Below are 18563 nucleotides of genomic sequence, written 5' to 3' on the forward strand. Positions count from 1 at the left end.
GTGGCGTTGACCTATGCGTGTGAGGTGCTTGGAAGTACCCCTTCCAAGCAATGGTGTCTCGGTTGCAGAATTGGTGTAAATGATAGGTGGTTGGAGACCATCCTGGAGATTAACGCAACTAGCCTAACATCAAGTCAACCTGTAGATGATGCGGTTGAGGCTGGCTGAAATTCCTGACCCATCTGTCCAAACGACGGCTTCGATCTTATTGATTTTGCAATCGCTCCCTCATTTCTTCATCGTTATTCCCTTTGCCTTCGTTGTTTTCTTTACCATTTGTGGAATCATTTTTGTTGTTTTGATACCGGCCATCAACCGGTACTCTCTATATTTTGACAGCTTCCTGATTGACTTGTATTTTATCTTCTCTTTCCATTTAGCTAAAATCCACCATCAAAACCGTTTTCTTTCAGTTTTCCTAACCAATGTTTTTGATTTATTAACCCCTTATTTGAAGACCCGCTTTTTACAAGCAGTGGCATATGATAAGCCACTTGGTTAACAATTTGCATTTTTTTCCCGCATTGTGACATTGTTCGCCTTTCAAAGCTGCCTACACTTCAATCTGGGCTCGCCTCAGTTACCAGAATCGTGGAGAAGACGTCTCACGTCTTAAAATTCACGTTTCAATTGATAATATCCTAAAGGGATTTTGTTACACCCCGAGTGCTTTCTTTATGCCATATGTCTCTTTTTTTAGAAAAAACAATGAACTTCCTTGCTTATTTTTCTTCTCAGCCACCTAGCTCATTACCGTCATCGAAAAGAAGGCGGTGGATTTCTAACGAAATTGAATAAATTAGAAATTAATGCAGGCCAGGCCTGTGTAGGAATTCGTGTCAACTGCTATCCTGTTTAGAGGCCATTTCTAGCTGTAAAAATGCAGCTTTCGCCTGTCTAAGCGCCGTTTTTTTGCCCCAATGTCTGTCAAAATTGTGATGCAGCCCGTTGATTGGCTACTGTTTGACCAATCACATTTAAGGAAATTTTTTGCCTCTTTCTTGCTGTAACTTTTCAACCAATCACTCAAAGGATGATCACACACCTAATAATTAGCTATCGCAGATAAAACTTCTGTGGTAAAATACACCGCGTTAAGTAAGAGCAGCATTTCTGAAAAATATAAACTTACCGCCTTTAGACATAAATGGTTAAAGGGACGTAATTGTTCACCACACCTGGTGTGTAGCCACCGCAAAGCTCAACAAACTAAGTCCTCTATCTCTTAAGAGCTTAAAAACAATCATCAAGTAGTCCTATTGTACCTGAGACCTACGAAATATTCAAAAGACGTACTTAACAAAGAACTTCCAGTTTAAAAGATGTAAAATTATTTTTGGGAAGAATGGAAGGAGGACATTGATAACAATGACAATGACTTACTCGATTCTTGTTCCTGAATTGTTGTCGAGGCAGAGAAGATGGCGTCACGTGTGTGGTGCCTGCAGTGGAATGTCTATGCTATCACTAAGCAATCTCAACAGCAAATAACGGTATTTTGCTTGGAGTGCTACCTAGTCTTTGCAGATCTGCATGCACGCGTTGCCACCAAGCCAATAGGATTACGTGATTCTGAGCACAACAGCCTATTGCGATTTGAGACCTCTTGTGGAGGTGGTAGCGGCGCGGTCGCCTTCCGAGGACTTCAATGTCACCTACAGCGTCACTGTGTTTACCTTACCGCTGGTACAAAAAACACGTGTGACGTTTCAATAACAGTACACCTACACGATGCAATAGACTCTACCTAGTTTGTAATCATAGAAGAGCTCCTATAAATGTAAATACAAAGGTAGACATTCTTGCCTCTGGCAATACAAATAATGCAATTCTTAGGGAAGTTGATGATGTGGGGGCAGGTAGCTTTAATCTCCAAATTCGCGTTGGAGCAAAATATACGACGTAGACAAGTGACAAAGCAATCAGCCTTAGTGATGACAAATATCTCTTTCCATGCCTCTTTGCCCTCAGGAATGAGAGAGTGACTTATGTGAATGTGTGATTGATACAGTGCACGTTGATACAAAAAGCACTGTGTCTAATTATACGTATTGCAGCATTTTTTGGTTCTTAATTTCTCCCGTTGTCAATCTTGCAAATAAAGGCCTAAAAAAAGCACTCAAGGATGAAGCAACCAATCGGTTAGAATTCCTAGGCCTTGTGCATGTAAGTACGTGCTTCAAGTGGCATTAAGAGCTAATGTGGTGCCGGTCTGTGTTCATCATTTAGCTTCATACTAGGTAACAAAAATCCAATGCACTGCTTTGCAATCTAAAGCGAATCTTTGGCCGTGCGCATGACCTATAATCCACTTTTAAGTCATCTAGTCTATTAAACCCTCATAAATTTGCAAAATGCATTCATTAGCGAAAGATATCTATGCGAATTGAGTGAGAGTTTCTCTTTGATCTTGAATGAAGACAGATAAAAAGACGTACTTTAAGCATTTTCGACTCTTCTAAAATTATCCAAAAGGCGTTTTAATGGCAATTTAAACAAAGCAGCTTATTGTGCAGACTGTAGGTGCAACAGAAACTACTCCATTAGATGGCTGAAAATTGCATTCCATGTTGTTTGATCTTGGAAAATAAGTAGTGATTTTTCAGTTGTCTTATAGTGCATCCAAACGCTTGTACTCTGCAGCTTTTGCAGATCGTTTCTATTTGAAAAGGTGTAATCGTCTGGCTACGCGTATCACATCTTTTGAGGTGATTCGGACGGTCACATGTATATCATTCTCTTCGAAGGCTAATACCTAACAAAAACCATAACTCGTGGATTCTTAAAAATTTAGTATGCTTATTTTAGCGCTTTAATTCATTTATTAAAGTAATATTACGCAGATCAAAGATTTACCAATGTTTGTAATTTCATTTAGCCAAATTGCTTCATATAATTTTTCCCAAAGAATTACATACATAACTCTTTTTACAAAAGTAAATTAAAGCTTTTTTTACATTTTTTTGCATTACTAAACAGGTTTTTGTCACTCAGGGATTTACAACCCAATACAACCTTCGCGTTGTAATGGACAGCGTAGGGAGCGGGCCCTTCGTCACCTTGCAGGTCGACGGTAGGATCGAGGTTGGCGTTGTTCCTATTCATCCGCTTTCGCTGAGCCACCTAGCCATCTTTTGGTGCTGTTATCTTAGTTCAAATTCATAATCCGATATATGAGTTTCGTCTTTCTATCTCATACTCTAAACAAGGCAATTTTTTTGTAGTGTTGTTTCAATGGCTTATTGAATTTTGTTACCTTTGACAGTCATTTTTCTTCAGTTATGTCGGGACTGTTTCTCTGTCTTAAATGACCCTTTTTTCTAGAAGATGGCTACAGACGCAATAAATACTTTAGAGGCTGTTCCGACAACCGGTGACGATGAACCCGTGAAACCGTCCTTGACTGCAGAGGAAACTATTATGGATTCTCATCAGAACAACGACTCCTCTACACCTGAACCAGTAAAAGAGTTGCCTCTCCGTCGAAGTAACCGTGGAAAAGGTCGTTCGGATAGGGTTAACCATGGGGACGAACGTGTTCAGTCCTGTGTCTTTGCCACTGTGGAATATAAACCCTCAGATTACGTCTACTTTGAGGAGGCCGACTCGGACTGCTACGCTATCGGAATAATTGACGAGATCAAGCTTTCACGACGGGAGAAGTGCACCCTGGTTGTGAAGTACTTTTGGCGGACTTTTGATGTGCCTGAGGTTTCCAAACAAGCGTTGTTGGATCGTGAGAGTGCAGACAAAGGTGATTCTCGAATTCTTGCTCGGGAACTTTTTATTACCGACCTGCAGACTTCCATTGATTCCACTCTCCTTCGTGGCAAGTGCTCTGTTGCCCAGTTCCCCGAACTAATCAACGCCTTGGAATCCTTTGATCCCAATGTGGAGGACTCTTTTTATTATGTTTATGCCTTTAACCCTGAGTCGAAACGTCTGCTCTCCATTCGGGCTGAAATAAAGGTGGGCCCGTGTTGTTTTTTTGTCCTAACTGGTCAAAATTAACATATTTGTTTGGTTTTTAAGGTCAGTTAAAATGCCGGTGTAGCTTTCCCGAACCACATTAATCTGATTACCTCACTACCGGATTAGGCTCGCTTGTCGTTTTTCTTATTTCTTTGCTGCAGCAAATTTCGGATCATGAGAAGATAATACTGTGGGTAATGCTTCTCAATGCGTGAATTCTCATCTAATGTAGAAATCTCTCCTTGCAATTTGTAAAAGCACGCTGCGTTGTGAGAATTTGCTTGTCTGCGTCCTCCGATTTCCCACGCTGACGGGTTTTTAAGTCCATTACTTTTCTTGTTTTTTTTTTTTCGCTTTTCAAAGAGGAGAAAGAGAAGTGGGGTTCTCGCGGGCAACGCGGCTAGACCTTTGCTTACATGACAGACATTAATTTTCCAATCCTTGATTGTTAATCAAGTGAATGCCTTCATGAGTTCGCTCACTTTGTGTCCTTTCTGTGTTACTTTCCTTGACGAATTGACCATCGATCAAACTGATCCCACCAGTTACCACTTTTTCGCCGCGAATGTCCAAAGTCTGTTTAAGTGTTCGCTTCACGGTCACTTGTCATGGAGTTGAGGATGCTATATGACCCTCAGAATGTGTACATTGTTTTGTTGGACAGTTGGTGGCCTGTTTGGTGGCTAAACAAAAATCATTGAGGCATTGTGGTGGCCACTGTTATAAGTCATACAAAGTTCAGCTTTGCCTTTGAATAAATTAATGTACGAAGTGTATTAGTCTGAAATCGACGCCTCTTTTAACACTTCTGAAATAAAAATACGAGGTAGCATTTCAAATTAACTCTTTCTGCCTTCAAGTGAGTGACTTCGATTCATGAAGGAGGGGGAATTAATGCTCAGAAACGCGAATGCCTTCAACGGAACGAGTCCCCTGCTACCATTAGCTGTGCTTTTAAATATGCGTTCTGCACCTTGCAGATTGGACCAGCCTACCAGGCTACCTGGCTGCCACCTTATAGAGGCACACACCCAATCACACATCGGTGTGACAAACACAACTCTGTGTTGAACCGTTTGCGGGAAACACAGAACACTGCGGCAGAGGTACTGCTACGAAAATCCCTCAAACGCCAGCACTGTTGCCTCGAGGCTTCGCGTACTTCCACCTCACACTGCGAGCATGTCTGCTTGTTGCGGGTTGAAGAAAGCCCCCCAAAACAATGGGAGGAATTAATTTGGCACCCTGAAGGTCTCGAAACCTCCCTGCCCTTCAGAGAGGAGGCGGAGGAAGCTGAAGGGGATGCCGAGAGTGAGGGCATTCGAGGCGACTTCACCGATCGCCGGCTGAAGACCTACCTCGACGCCGTACGCTCTCTCGTTGCTATCTTCGCCTTCGGCGGCGCTGACGACGATCTAATTTCTGCGGAGAACGGGCACGTGGTTGCCAATCTGGTTGCCACCACGCAGCACGCCTACGACACTCTTCACGCCTGTGGATACGATGTCGCCAGGGCACTGGAGGCTATTCGCGACAACCCGGTCGTCTCCCTCGTAAGTTAACCTGTCTTACCTCCATCTCAACGTCAAATTGGAGATGTGTCTATACCAAACCGAAACTGTGGGCTTAATAAAAGCACCTTAAATTGCATGATGTGGAAGGTGTCTCTTTTTTGTTTTATAGTCGCCTTGGAGTTTAATCGACACCTGTTAATTCGACTGTACTGTGTTTGGGCATCCATTTTGGGAGTTTACGTTTATTTGCAGGTAGTGATGTGATGAGAAAAATTTTGGCTTTGTTATAGCAGTCCTTCGTCCTGCACACTTATTTGATTCCTCTGTCTGTCAAAAACGCAAATTACTAATGTTTTGTTCGGCGTTGTCTCCTGTGTAATTGCACCTATGCACCGATTGGCTGCCAAGGCTTGGGAATTGTCACTGACCTATAGATATTTGTCCGTCTCAGAAATGCCCATGCTCTTTAAATGGCTCACCGCTGTCCGGCCAAGCGTCCTCTCACCGTACAAACGGTGCTTGGAGTCTTCGGCAAGGGTGGATGTCTCCTTTTTCTGTTCGACACCACATCTGTTTCCGGACTCTCAGAGGAAACTCGAACCCTGCGCTGCTCACACACTAGAAAGTTGTCATACCCCTCTTGCCGAGAACATTTGGCATCTTTCTCTTCTACTGTAAAGCCATTCAGTCCGTGCCATGCTTTGGTGCAATTATCTGTCCTAAAATGACAAAGTACACGTAACATAGTCATATGACGCCGGACGGGCGGAGTGGTGATCGTGTCAAAGTGTACGCTGGCAGAGGGTGGACGAAAATGACATATGGAGGAATGGAAGGATCTGAAAACGGATTTTCCCGGTCCAGAAGTTGCCATGCTGAGTAACATGTGGAAGACTTTGGACTGCGGACGTATGTCTGCTGTCACACCCAAGTGTAGATCCAACTTTCTGCCTGGGTAGATGGGCGATGTAGGTTCCGACGGTGTGTGGATGAGCAGTTCACCTTCAACTATAACTTTCTCCCATTCTACACTCCTATTCCGTGTCACTCCTACTTTTAAGTTGTTGATTCGCATTTTAACTCTCCTACCCTCACCTAAGTTGCTGCTGTAAATTGCATCACAAACCCGTTTAGTTTCGTCTTTGAACAGGAGGAATACCGGGCTGTGAAAGATGGGTTTTTTTTTCGGACAAAATGAACGCAAGGCTTCATTCCGTCTTCCCCTCTGAAGGCAGAATATTAAACTGCTCTGGAATTTCCTTTCCTGCTGCCACTGCTTTCTGGTGAGGTCTTTGCCCAGCTTGCCCACTGCGTAGGTGCAAACCTCCACTCAATCCGCAGGCTTTTTATGCAAATTGCTCCGCCTCTGGGATAGTGAGAACTTTTTTTTCTTTGCTTCGGTGCCACCACATCCTCTCTATCCAACATTTGAATAGGGTGGGTGTCAAGGTGAAGTCCTGCACCTCCTTCTCCTGTCCCTTTCATCGCTGTCTGGGTGACTCTGTTAAACGGCTTCACGCCTCTCACTCTAAAAGTTGTTTTTTTTTTTCCGGCTTGAATTTCGTTTGTGGTTGAGATTATGCAAATGGACCGCCTGACTGTCGGAAGGGAACTTGTTGCTCAAGCTACCACTCCAGCTGGAATTCACCCCCGTAGTGACCATCGGTAGGTCGGGCGCCCTCTAATTAATGGTCTGCGCAGAACTGAAGAAGGATTGGCTCGTCAAAAGTGTTTGAAAGTGTTTTCCGTATTGTGTAGGCTCTTTTGGTTGAAATTAAAGGTATTTTTTGTAATTCTAGAGAAAAAAAAGTGTACGTATGAATCACACCTACTCCTCTGACTCTCTTGTCCGTCAAGCCGAAGGTTATAGTTCACTGGTGGGCGGGGAGGGCATTTCGAATGTCTCTCTTTCAAGTAGTAGCGCATTCGTAAGGTGGAAGATGTGGACTGTGTCCACGCAGTCACAATTTGCGTCCACTCACCTGCTGAGAAGAGATTTCTTTGTTGTTGGGTGATCATTTTTCTTGCTTTACTTAAACAATACGCAACTTGAGGTCGATTTAATCATTCCAACCTCAATGTTAGGGCTACGGTCATAAATGCCATTGGAAAACGCTTGTCAAGGCAAGGTGTCATCTCTTTGAAGCCGCGCCGTGTGGTTGAAAGTTGACAAAGGGGGCGTTTCTGCCTGTCAAGTCATTTATCGGTCCATCATGCAATCTAAAAGTCTCCAATTACTTCGTCTCTATTGCCATGGGGGGTGGGTGAAAATCCCCAAATTTGTCTATGATGCAGAGTCGTCCCCGTCTAGGGACTGCGTAGTCGCGGGACCCTTACCAAAGCAGTGGTAACACCTGTGGCGACAAATTGTCTCTTATGGTCAAACGCTACCTCGTAGCAAGTCCGTCGGCAAGTCTTAGTCAGTCTCAGGGCGGCAGCTGAGGTGAATAGGTGCCTTACTACCACAAAAGAACGGCACATTCACTTTGTAGTTCTGCCTGGGTCTCCTGGCAAAGCAAATCATTCCAGGAGAGGAGTGATATGGTTCGCGGGGTGGTGTTTTAAGTGGCCATAGCCTTCGCGCCAATCTCTCCCCACCACCACCGGTCGTGATGTAGAACCCGGTGGCCTTTCCGCTGTAGACTTGCACAGGCGCAGCGTCTAGGTTTGTTTTTCAGCCAACAATAACAGAATTTTTGTTTACATTAGGTTTGCCCACATTTACCGCCAACGTAGGGGCAGTAGTCCAGGCGATGGACTTCCTTTTTTAGCCTCCAGGTAGGGAGAGAGAGAGAGAGGGTTGGAGGCTGTGCCAAATATTGCTTGTAAAATATCCTTTCAGTAAGATCTCCTCATGAGTTAGTCAGTGGATGCCTTTATTCAGAGAGCATTCTTGTTTGTAGACCGAGGTCGTTGCAATCACACGCACTCCACTATCTACGGTTTGGGGGTGTTGAGTGATTTTTATTTGAAGCGTAAAAGCTTTTTGCCGCTTTCGGCAATACCTGCTTGATTGACTCTCTATTACACCTTGTGGTGACCTGTTTCTGGCAGTTGTGAAATTTTTTCTCTCTCTCTCACATACACACATACACACACCTCTGATTAGCCTTTATCAGTGACATGCTGACCTTCAGTGAACGTGGTGGATGGTGCAATAACCACAGCAACCCCAAAATAGTGAAAATAAACTTCTGTTCGATTGTGAAACTGCACACTTAGAGACTGCCTTCAACAACAGATTCCTTACATTTAATTCCACCTTGAAGTGCTTTCCACATGAGTGCGTTCTATAAGCGGCGCGTTGGTAGGCTCCGCGTGTATCGATTTTTTGTCGCTGCTTGGCGGCCATTGTAGAATACCTTCAGCATTTTCTTAAAGCATCCTTCGTTAGGTGCTCGGTGTTAATTGAACTACTTAGTCGAGGTGTGGGGAGATGGACGTGCCTCCTTCATCTTGTGACCTTTCAAACATCACGCCACTGCTTCTTTCCTGTCCATTCATACCAGTTCCTTTCTCTATTCCTCTCCGCTTTCTTCAACCATTCCACCCATCCATTCATCCCATATCTGTCAATATAAAATATTCTGTGCGTTTTTTGTTTATTTCTTGCTTTTCAGCCTCATTTCTTTTTTTGCTTTTTCACCTTTTTCCACCATTGTCCGGAATTGCAGGACACACCTCAGCACTGGACGGCGGAGCAGGTTCGTCGGTTCTACGCAGCCATCAAAGTCCACGGGAAGAACTTCCATGCTATCCATAAGGATTATTTCTCTCCCATTACTGCGGTGGATCCCATAACCGGCATTGGTGGTGGTGCGGTTGTCGAGGCACTGACATCTCGTAACGCCCGTGGTCGCAAACGCCGGGGTAACGCGCAAGCGGATGCTAAGATCGCCACAACCGCGGTTGCCGAACTTGACACGATAAAAAAGGATGAGGAAGACGATAAACCGGAATGCGATACAAAGGAGACGATGAAGAATGCAGAGACCAACGATGGAGAGATTGAAGATGAAGAGACAGAGGATGTCAAAGATGGAGAGGGTGAAATTTGCAGATCCACTCGAACGCTATTCCAGCCGACCCGAGAGAAGACGGTTAAACAACTGGTGACCTTCTACTACTACTGGAAGCGGAAAAGCACTTCCAATATCACATCTGCGGCTGCTCACGCTGCTGCTGTTGCTGCTGCAGCTGCTGCAGCCGCTGTAAATACTGGCACCCCCTTCCGAGGCTCCACTGTGGAGGCCAACTTTAATCGGGGTTTTGCAGCCACCAAGAAGCGCAAGACAGGCATCATAGGTGCGTGTCAAGGCGAGGGGATAAAACAATGCGATTCTGCTGCTCTTTCATTTTGTTCTTTGTTTTTCCACCCTGTTGATAGAATGCTCGGACTCAACCGTTATGAATAGCAATAATCCTCCCGAGTCGGAGAATGACGAAACTGGAGTCGATAGTAAGTCCAACATCCATTCTCGGATGCTCTGATTCTTGTACAGCAGTAATGGACCTCCTATCAACGCTATTTATTTTTTTTTTGCTCTCCGTTCAGCACCGCGGACGGATCTTGCTGCCTCGCCAGCCGATATGGCTGCAGTCGTCACGGACGTGATTGACGAAGGTGAAGAGCCTTCCAAGACATCGGAAGACTCGACAGAAGTTGTGCGGCTGTGCCGGAATTGCTGTGCTGAACCCATCGAGTCTCCATCTCCACTATCAACAATGACTCAGAAGCACCACCAAGCGGGTGTGGAGAGGCCCTTAGTAAGTCCTCTTAGTCTCATCACTTATTCTCCTCGATAGCATACTACTTATGTGATTGCAAGTAGGTGAAAATAGGTTTAATGCATTAGCGATACACCCTGATCCTTCCCTCTGAGTTTGAACTACTGAAATTATCGTATGAGGTCGAGTCCTTTTTTTTCACTTGCTTTGCGTGTTTAACTGCAAGAGAGTTTGTTAACTCTGCCACTGATATAGCCCTGGAGTTTATACCCGAAGGCATTGTAAGGGAGTGGCAGTCTGAAGACGGGTCGGTTACCAGCCTACTAATTAGTAGTGAAGCTTCATTTTTTCTATGCTGCCATCCTGAAGGTTACTCACGTCTGTGCCAAATGCCGGATGCACTGGCGAAAGTATGGGGAAGTGCCTAAATTTCCACCTGACAAGTCGACGATACCGCCTGTGGAACAGGTGGAGGGGCAGGAGGAGGAGGAGGAGTTGGAGGTAAAGGCCGACAAAACAAGTGGCGAGAAAGCAACGCGCATTGAAGCCGCGGCATCAACTGCCCAGCAGGTTTGTTCAAAATGCCAAAGGTGGATTGGATGTGTGGTCTGCAGAAAGGCTGCATTTAACCAACTTTTCGAGTGGGGTTGCATGCACTTCTTTTGTTTTAGCGGGGTGTGACGCTGTTAGTGATGCTGATTTATGACTGCTCTAGTCTTTCCACTCCTGTTGCCTAAATCCTCCTTTCTCTCCACCTTTCTTTACCATTTTTTGCTTTTGTAGCTGCAAGACGGAGTCACCTCCGTTGAAAGTAAGTCTATATTTTTCCATTTTTTCGCATCCTTCCGCCCAAAGAACCAAGCAGCTAATTACCTATGTCCACCGCACCTTTTTGGGTTGCTTTTTTTCAAAGTTAGGTGACTATCCCCCTCGTTTTATTTTGAAACGGACGAAGGGCTAGCTTTTTTAACACCTTTGTTAAACTGTAGAATTTCAAATGCTTTGCTACTGCCATCGTGGAAGGTGGGTGTTTTCAAATTAAAAATCGGTCCCGGCAAACCATCATCGTCGTGATTTGATGCTGAAGGGACCTTAAAGCTGCCACATGGTTTCCTGGATGCCCGTCTTTACTCGCGCGGAAGACTTCAACTGCTCACCAGTAGAAAATTTAAGTGGCTTCCAGCCCAGATTTAAGTGTCCGATTTTGGATGGGCAATCGACGAGTCCTTCCGTTAACACAAACATTTAGGACCATGGACAAACGTGCACTAGTTTTAAACGCGTTTGAAGGGTCTAGGTGGAACCGTTGGGTGACCGTCAGTGATAGATAGATGCGATTGATTGTCCGTTCAACTCTTTGATTGAATTGCCTCCCACAGATTCTCCATTTTAAGGTGGTAACCGCAGCCCGGTAATTTGCTGTGCCTTTTCTGACTGACGTTACATCACACTGACATCGCCTTACAGATCACAGGAAGAAAAGCATGCTAGCAAATGCAACTAAAATGGCAAGAATGAGTGGTGTAGAGGAGGCAACATCGGAAATGCCCCCCGATTCGGTCTGTTCTTTCTGCGATGCCTATTCACCCACCTACGCCTCCTGCTGGCCCTCACCACTACTCAAGCTGGATGGAGCCAGCTCTGACAGCAAGCTCTACTTCACCACTGCGCCACCCAGTACCGATCCAATTACCATAAGGAGTGTCTCTCCACCGTCAGGTGACCAGCGCCCAATCGCTGTCACACCTGAGCCAGTTTCCGTCGGGGACGCGTCGACTCTGATCGAAGCTCGGGCAGGGGTCGCTTCCACTCCCTGTTCCAGCGGCATTCACATGTCAAAGTACTCATCGCTGCGGAATATTTGGGATCGGTCAATCGGTCTTCCCTCCTCGCTCTCGTCTGTCTCCTCCGCATCGTCAGAAGTGCAAAATCTTAGCAGCTGCGCTCGCACCGATGCCGAATTTATGGCCGCTACCACTGCTTCGGAGGCACAACCTTCGCAGCTTGCATCATTTCAACTGCCTCAACCAAATCCCTCTGCATCACTTCCACCACTGAAACGATTTACTAACTACATGGCCTCTGCTGCTGCAGCCGCAGCGGATTTTGGCGCCTCTGGCTTTAACTTTCCTTTTGTACGTCTCATTTTTCCTATTTAGGCTCATTTCTTTCCCTCCTCTCATTACAGGATAAGGAGCAAATGCAGATTTTGATGCAACAGTACTTTTCTAAAACCTCGGAGGCCTCACAACAGTTGCACCAACAACAACAGCAGCAGCAGCAGCAGCCGATGGAACTAACGGCGAAGGCTCGGGCACCGCCGCCACCGCCGCCAGCGGTACCACCCGCCTCGCCGCATCTGGCAATGAATGAGCCAAGCCTGTTGACCTCCTCAAAATGCTTTGTACCATCAGTAGACCAGCCACTAAATCTCAAGGGTCCAATCAGGGCTACCACGCACGCACGGGGCACCTTCTATCCGCCCACTGGGGTGCCCCCTAGCGGTCCGACTGCCTCTATGCCGCGACAGCAACAACAAGCAACGGCGATGCTGTCGATGCGCAGTAGTAATGTCAGCGGTGGAGCAGGGAGGTACTCTTCTACCTCTGGAGGGGGTTTGAGGCCGCCGCCACCACCACCACCACCACCACCCTCGCCCTTCGGTGGTGGTTTGGGCGGACGGCCTTCTTCATCTACCGCCTCTGCTCGCTTTCAGTGCGCTTCTGGTTCCTCTCTTGCTGTTGCACACTCAAGTGAGTTCTTCACTTCATTTCTTCATGTCTAGCTGGTGGTAATCAATCTAACTTTCCGTGCTTTTTCAATCTCCCTAACTGCTTCACTCATCTTTACCACCTTTAAATCCATTTTCTAACGAACAACACATGAAATGGCATAAAGACATCAAAAGTGGGATTGACGTGGCCCTACTAGTTGGGACGAAGGGATTGTTGTCAGCTGCTCCTTCCCTTCTTCTCTTCTGCAGTGGAGGCAATTCCAACCGAGCCGGCCCTTATCAACGCCTTCGTGAAAGACCAATTCATTGCCTCGTCCATGGCGCGTTCTGGAAACTTCCAACAACTCCAACATCACCAACAGTCGCAGCAGCAGAGGTCTTCCATTCCGGCTACGAGAGCTGGTGGTATACCAGTCGAAAGTGTGGAGAAGATGAATCAAATGCTTGCCAGTTTTGCTGCTGGTGGTGGACAGAAAGGCTCTACTCTGCCGCCGTCGCAGAAGCAGCAGCAGCAGCAGCACTCGAGAGACGCCGTGATGGATGTCGCTACTGCTGCAGCACTCCGTTCTCACACATCAATCGGTGAAGCGAGGAACGCTGACGTCATGCATCGCTATCAGATGGCGTACCAGCAACAACAACAACAACAGCAGCAGCAGCAGTGGGAGCAGCAAATGCAGCAGTTGCAACGTTTCCTGCAGACAGTTACTCCACAGCAACAACAGCAGGTGATGATGATGTTGTTTTCTCAAATCCACCACCAGCAGCAACAACAACAACAACAGCAACAATCACACCAACATCCACCGACACCGCCAAATCGACTTGCGCAACCACCGCCGACTTTTCACCATCATCACCAGCAGCACTCGTCAATGCCATCGTCCTTCGCACCGCCACCACCGGCACCGGCACCAGCACCAGCACCACAATCACAATATCGGATGCAGAACAGCGGAGGCTATAGCCAACAGTCGCAACAGAAGACGAGAATACCGCCCACGCCTTCTTTGGCGTCCTCTTCGTCGACATCGTCTTTGGCGACAGCGGCGACAGCGGTGACAGCACCTACCTCCGTTTCCTCCTCTGTATTATCCAATTCCAATTCTGGATTTCACCGCAACCCATCGGTCTTCCTGTCTCAACAACAACAACAACAGCAACAGGAATTACAACCGTCGCCTCAAATGCAGCCCTCGCCATGGTCCATGGACTACTACTCGAATTTAGCGAATTTTTCACCGAAAGTGAGTTTGACCACGTGGAATACCTCCAATCAACTTTGAAACCTATTCTCCGTCAGATTGCAGGCACCGAGTCGCTTCCCTTCCCTTTCCTTGTCCATTTCAGTTGGCACAAATGTCACAACTGTCACAATTCCTTAAGTTGTACGACGCTCCCAATCCGGCCATTGTGGCTGCCGCCATTGCCGCTGCGGCAAATGCAGTCGACTCAACACCCCTCCGTCATCAACAGCACCAGCATCTTCAACAGCAGGAACAACAACAACAACACCAACACCAACACCATCTTCGTGCTGGTGCCAATAGCAGTAGTTCTACTCAGCCCCTGCCACCACCTCCACCACCACCGGCACCACCACCACCACTGCAACCATCTGTCTCCGCTTCTGCGTCTTCAAGAGCTGTGATGGCCCTCCAGGAGTCGGAAGCCCTTAGCGAACTGCTTCGCTTAATGGCGCAGCATCATTCACCACAATCCAACTCCGGTCACCACCACCGCCACCATCATCAGCATCAGCAGCAGTAGAAGGTACTGCCTTTCCTACCATCTGTGTAAATCAATATCGTCATTAGCATTGTCATCACTTCGCCCACCTTCCCTCACCGTGATCCCGATGGCTACAGCAGGAATGAGTATCACCCGTAAATACGCGAGTTTGATAATAAAGTGATGGACTTTTTTATCAAATGAGACATCTCTGCTTGCCAGGTCTTCGTGATGCGGTGTCTTGAGAGGCTCTAGGGGTCTTAGGTCAGGCTTGGATGGAAAGACGGCAATAGACATGGTTCGGGTTGAGAAGGCAATCTGTGGAGGGGCTGGTGTGGAGGGTATCGATGAGGTGCAGTGTTTGATGCCATGTGCTGCTCTTCTCCAACGTAAACCCGTAGTTTAAGCCAGTGCTCTGGCATGTCATCATGCACCTAAATTCATTTTCTGCCTCCTCCATCCTTGTTGTTGGCTTGGTGTGTGAAAGAGGAGAAATCCTCGATCTTGCAGGCCCCACAACGGAGGCACATCGGAAGCTCTACCACTGTTAGAATTATTTACATTAAGCCAGCAAGGTTAACAGACCAAATTGAATGCATAAAACGTACTCCTTGATAGTTACTGATCATTTTTTTTTTCGTAAATCCTTTAGTCTGCGATTTCATCCGAGGTCACGCCGATCTCCTTTCCGCTATTGCTCCGGGTTGAATAATTTTACTCAGGTGATTTATGTGTAGAATAGACTCACTCGAAAGCATCGCGCAGTCCTCAGCATGGACATATGGACAGTGCTCGCAAGAAGCAGTGTGGCTGGTTGCCAGTAATCAGGATAAAAGTGGGTGATGAGGAGCGGAGGCTTTCATTAATCCTTCCCCCTCTCGCCAGTTCGGGCACTAACAAGAGCAGCATCTGCAAATGTGAAGGTGAAAAATAGTGTCTACTGAATGCTATCAGTAGTGAAGCACATTTCCGTCACCTCGGACTTGTGGAAAGGTGGCCATGCTTTGTCGTTCTGGCCTATTCACGGCCAACCAACACCCTGATGCGTTTGTAAATAATTTTGTCAAAGTATTTGACAAGAGTTGAAGTCTTTTGACCAAAAATTGCCAACTAGGCCAATTTGCAAAAGCGATGTTATTTGAGAGGTCAGGCCTTCTTTTTTGTGACAAATTTTAACGTTGTTACAGGGCTTATTCATGAAGGAGATAACTCAGTTCGGGAAATAAGTAAGTGTTCTCCTTTAATACTCGTCCCACTGGCGCCACACACGTGACATAGTCTCCATCATCCCACTATCTTCAGTCGTGCTGAATTATGTTGCGGATGGATTTGTGGAGGTCAGAAGATGGCAAAAACCAGTACGGGATGTTCCCGTCCTTTTCTCTGGAGTGATCTAAGGGCTGTGTCAACTAATGCTATCACAAAACATTCCAGTTCTAGAGCAAATAAGATGAGGGAAATTTGCTTCCGAGTACTTGGATCTAACGCCAACTGGAACGGCACGGCCCCGAGCACCTTGAGCCAAGGCATTCCTCAGCAATACATTTTTACACTGACATAATGCCATGATATTCATCAACAAGTGTTGATCAACTTTAAATGGTAGCTTTGTATCGCTCCTTCTTGTGGACTCTATAAGAAGATTTGACCACCATGACCCAATCGGAATATGCGCTGCTCAAATTGATGCGGACCAGAAACCGCCAAACAGGATGCGGTTGGCCCTGCACCAAGTCCATCTTGCATTTGTCTTGCTGTTTTGAATCCAACCAGTCCATATGAATCGGAGTCTGGTGAAATTAGTTAGCATAAACTGGTTACTACCACTTGTCACGTATGTGTGACATGCGAGCTCAGGTAGAGTGATCGAAGCAGGACAAGCATGTGATGCTGGTAGAGTGTTTAGGGAACATAAAATGAAGTAACTTACCAGCATCATATGCATGCTCTGCTTCTATCACCCTACTCTCGCTCTTTCGTCACACATATGTGACATGTGGTGTTTATCGGTTTACGTTATCTGAACTTACTCGATGACGTTTACAACATATAAGTTAGACTAAAAATGACAGAAATAATGCACGATATTCTTAATGGAAGAACAATTGCCTCAAATTTCGCAGAACATATTCCTCACAGGTCATCGTGGTCCACCCGCCTTGTTTAATCCAATGATAACGAAGTGCCCAAACCTATTTCACACTTGTAGATGACTATTAGAACACCGCTGTCAGTGTTAGGCATGTGATGCTATTTGGCTACGGTGGCGTGTACCACCTTGGCTCAAAGAACTTGACAGCGTAGTTTATAGCTGGCTTTAGTTGTTAGAACTGGGAAGTAAATAGGCAGCTGGTAAACTAATACTTGAGAGCATCATTAGTCTGCACAGCCTTTTAACCATTCCAGCTCTTGATCAGAAAAAAGATGGACTAGGTGCGATCAGCTGAGATTTTGCCATTTTTTAGCCCTGGCACGATTTGTGTAGACCGTCACATATGCGTGACGCTGGAATTTTGCGTAATAAAAGGAAGCACTTACTCATTTCCCATTTTATATTGTCTCCCTTATGAATGAGCATCGTGGCAACATTGTTAAAATTTGACATTGCAAAAAGGACTGACCTCACAAATACCACCGTTTTGGCTAATTGGTTTATTGAACAATTTTTTGCCGTAAACTTTCACTTTTGTCAAATAGGTTGTTTTGAGTGCAGGCAAATAAAAAAAAAAAGCAAAAATACGATGATTGCATCACATTAGGGCGTAAGTTGGCTGTGAATGGGCCAGGATGACGAGGTGTGGCTACCTTTTCACAAGTTTAAGGGAGCAGCAATGTGCTTTACTACTGATGGGATTAAGTAGACACCATTTTTACTTCCAAATTTACAGATGCTGCTCCTGCCAGTGCCTCACTAGTGGTGCGATGAATTGGTATCGACGTGAGGAATGCGCCCTTTTTTTGTCGCGATTCCTGAAGGGTTCCATTTGAACGCTAATGCTAAGCACCATTCGACGTTCCTGGTGAGACCGTTCTTCATGCAAATCACTTACGGCTGTACTAGTTTGACACTTAGTCATCCTTCAAGGAGTACACCTGAGCCAGAGATCATACAAGCCAAAATGCTTGCCTTCCTGAGAGTTTCACCTCAAACTGTGAATCACTACAGCAGGCATTGTCGCTTATGCACTACGGATGTCTGACCAGGCTATCTGTGCATGCGTATCTTCGGTGACGTGAAAATTAGCTAGCAATGCGATCCCCTTCCAGTCACATTTGGTTTGCCCACCCCTCCTCAAAGCCGCTGTAGGGTCCACGGCTAGTTCCTTGGGGGCAGAGAAGAGGTGGGCGTCCTCTGGTATTCCGCTTTTGCCGCCAAGATCGAAATGCAACCTCTGCGGACTTGAGAGACTCTGTATTTGAATGCTTATATCTGATGCCATTGGCCACTTACGCACCCGCAGCAACTCCCTTTTCATAGTCGTCTGTGTTCATCCGTGTTGGGATCTACACTGAAGTTGAATTTGCTAAGTATCTGGTTAGGAGGTCGGTAGGATCCAGACCACGCAAGCACACACCCCAATTTGCAACGACTGGAGGCTCAGATTTCTTATCACATCTTTGGCAAAGCTTAAACCACCACTTCGGCATCACCTGACAGTGATGAAAGCACAGATGAAGTCTCCCACAACAGTCTCACAATCTGAAATGTATTAAATAGCAACAGCGAAAGTCGAGTTTGAAGCAGAGCAAATGTATTTAATTCACGATCTCTTAGTTACGTTGGTTTAGCGTACATTTTGCCTTTAAATTTGCCATATATTTTCTTATTTACACTTCCCACAAAAAAATCTAATTGAGTGAAAGTTAGACAGCAACAAGGTGAA

At 46.0% G+C, this 18563-nt stretch overlaps 1 protein-coding gene across 1 annotated transcript; it reads left to right on the forward strand. All coding sequences in view use genetic code 11, as the record gives it.

Annotated features, from left to right (window-relative positions):
* Positions 1 to 3027: 3027 nt before the first annotated feature.
* Positions 3028 to 14718, forward strand: EGR_08790 (Metastasis-associated protein MTA3; the record flags this gene model as incomplete). The annotated part of the gene is made up of 12 exons (XM_024498039.1): positions 3028 to 3084; positions 3325 to 3969; positions 4953 to 5525; positions 9161 to 9791; positions 9874 to 9945; positions 10042 to 10253; positions 10584 to 10784; positions 10998 to 11025; positions 11682 to 12349; positions 12403 to 12967; positions 13198 to 14195; positions 14299 to 14718. The coding sequence occupies 12 exons, from the start codon at positions 3028 to 3030 to the stop codon at positions 14716 to 14718; spliced, it is 5070 nt and encodes a 1689-aa protein (XP_024347560.1).
* Positions 14719 to 18563: the final 3845 nt, after the last annotated feature.

The sequence above is a fragment of the Echinococcus granulosus genome (assembly GCF_000524195.1).
Source record: "Echinococcus granulosus chromosome Unknown EG_S00119, whole genome shotgun sequence".
NCBI lineage: Eukaryota > Metazoa > Platyhelminthes > Cestoda > Cyclophyllidea > Taeniidae > Echinococcus > Echinococcus granulosus.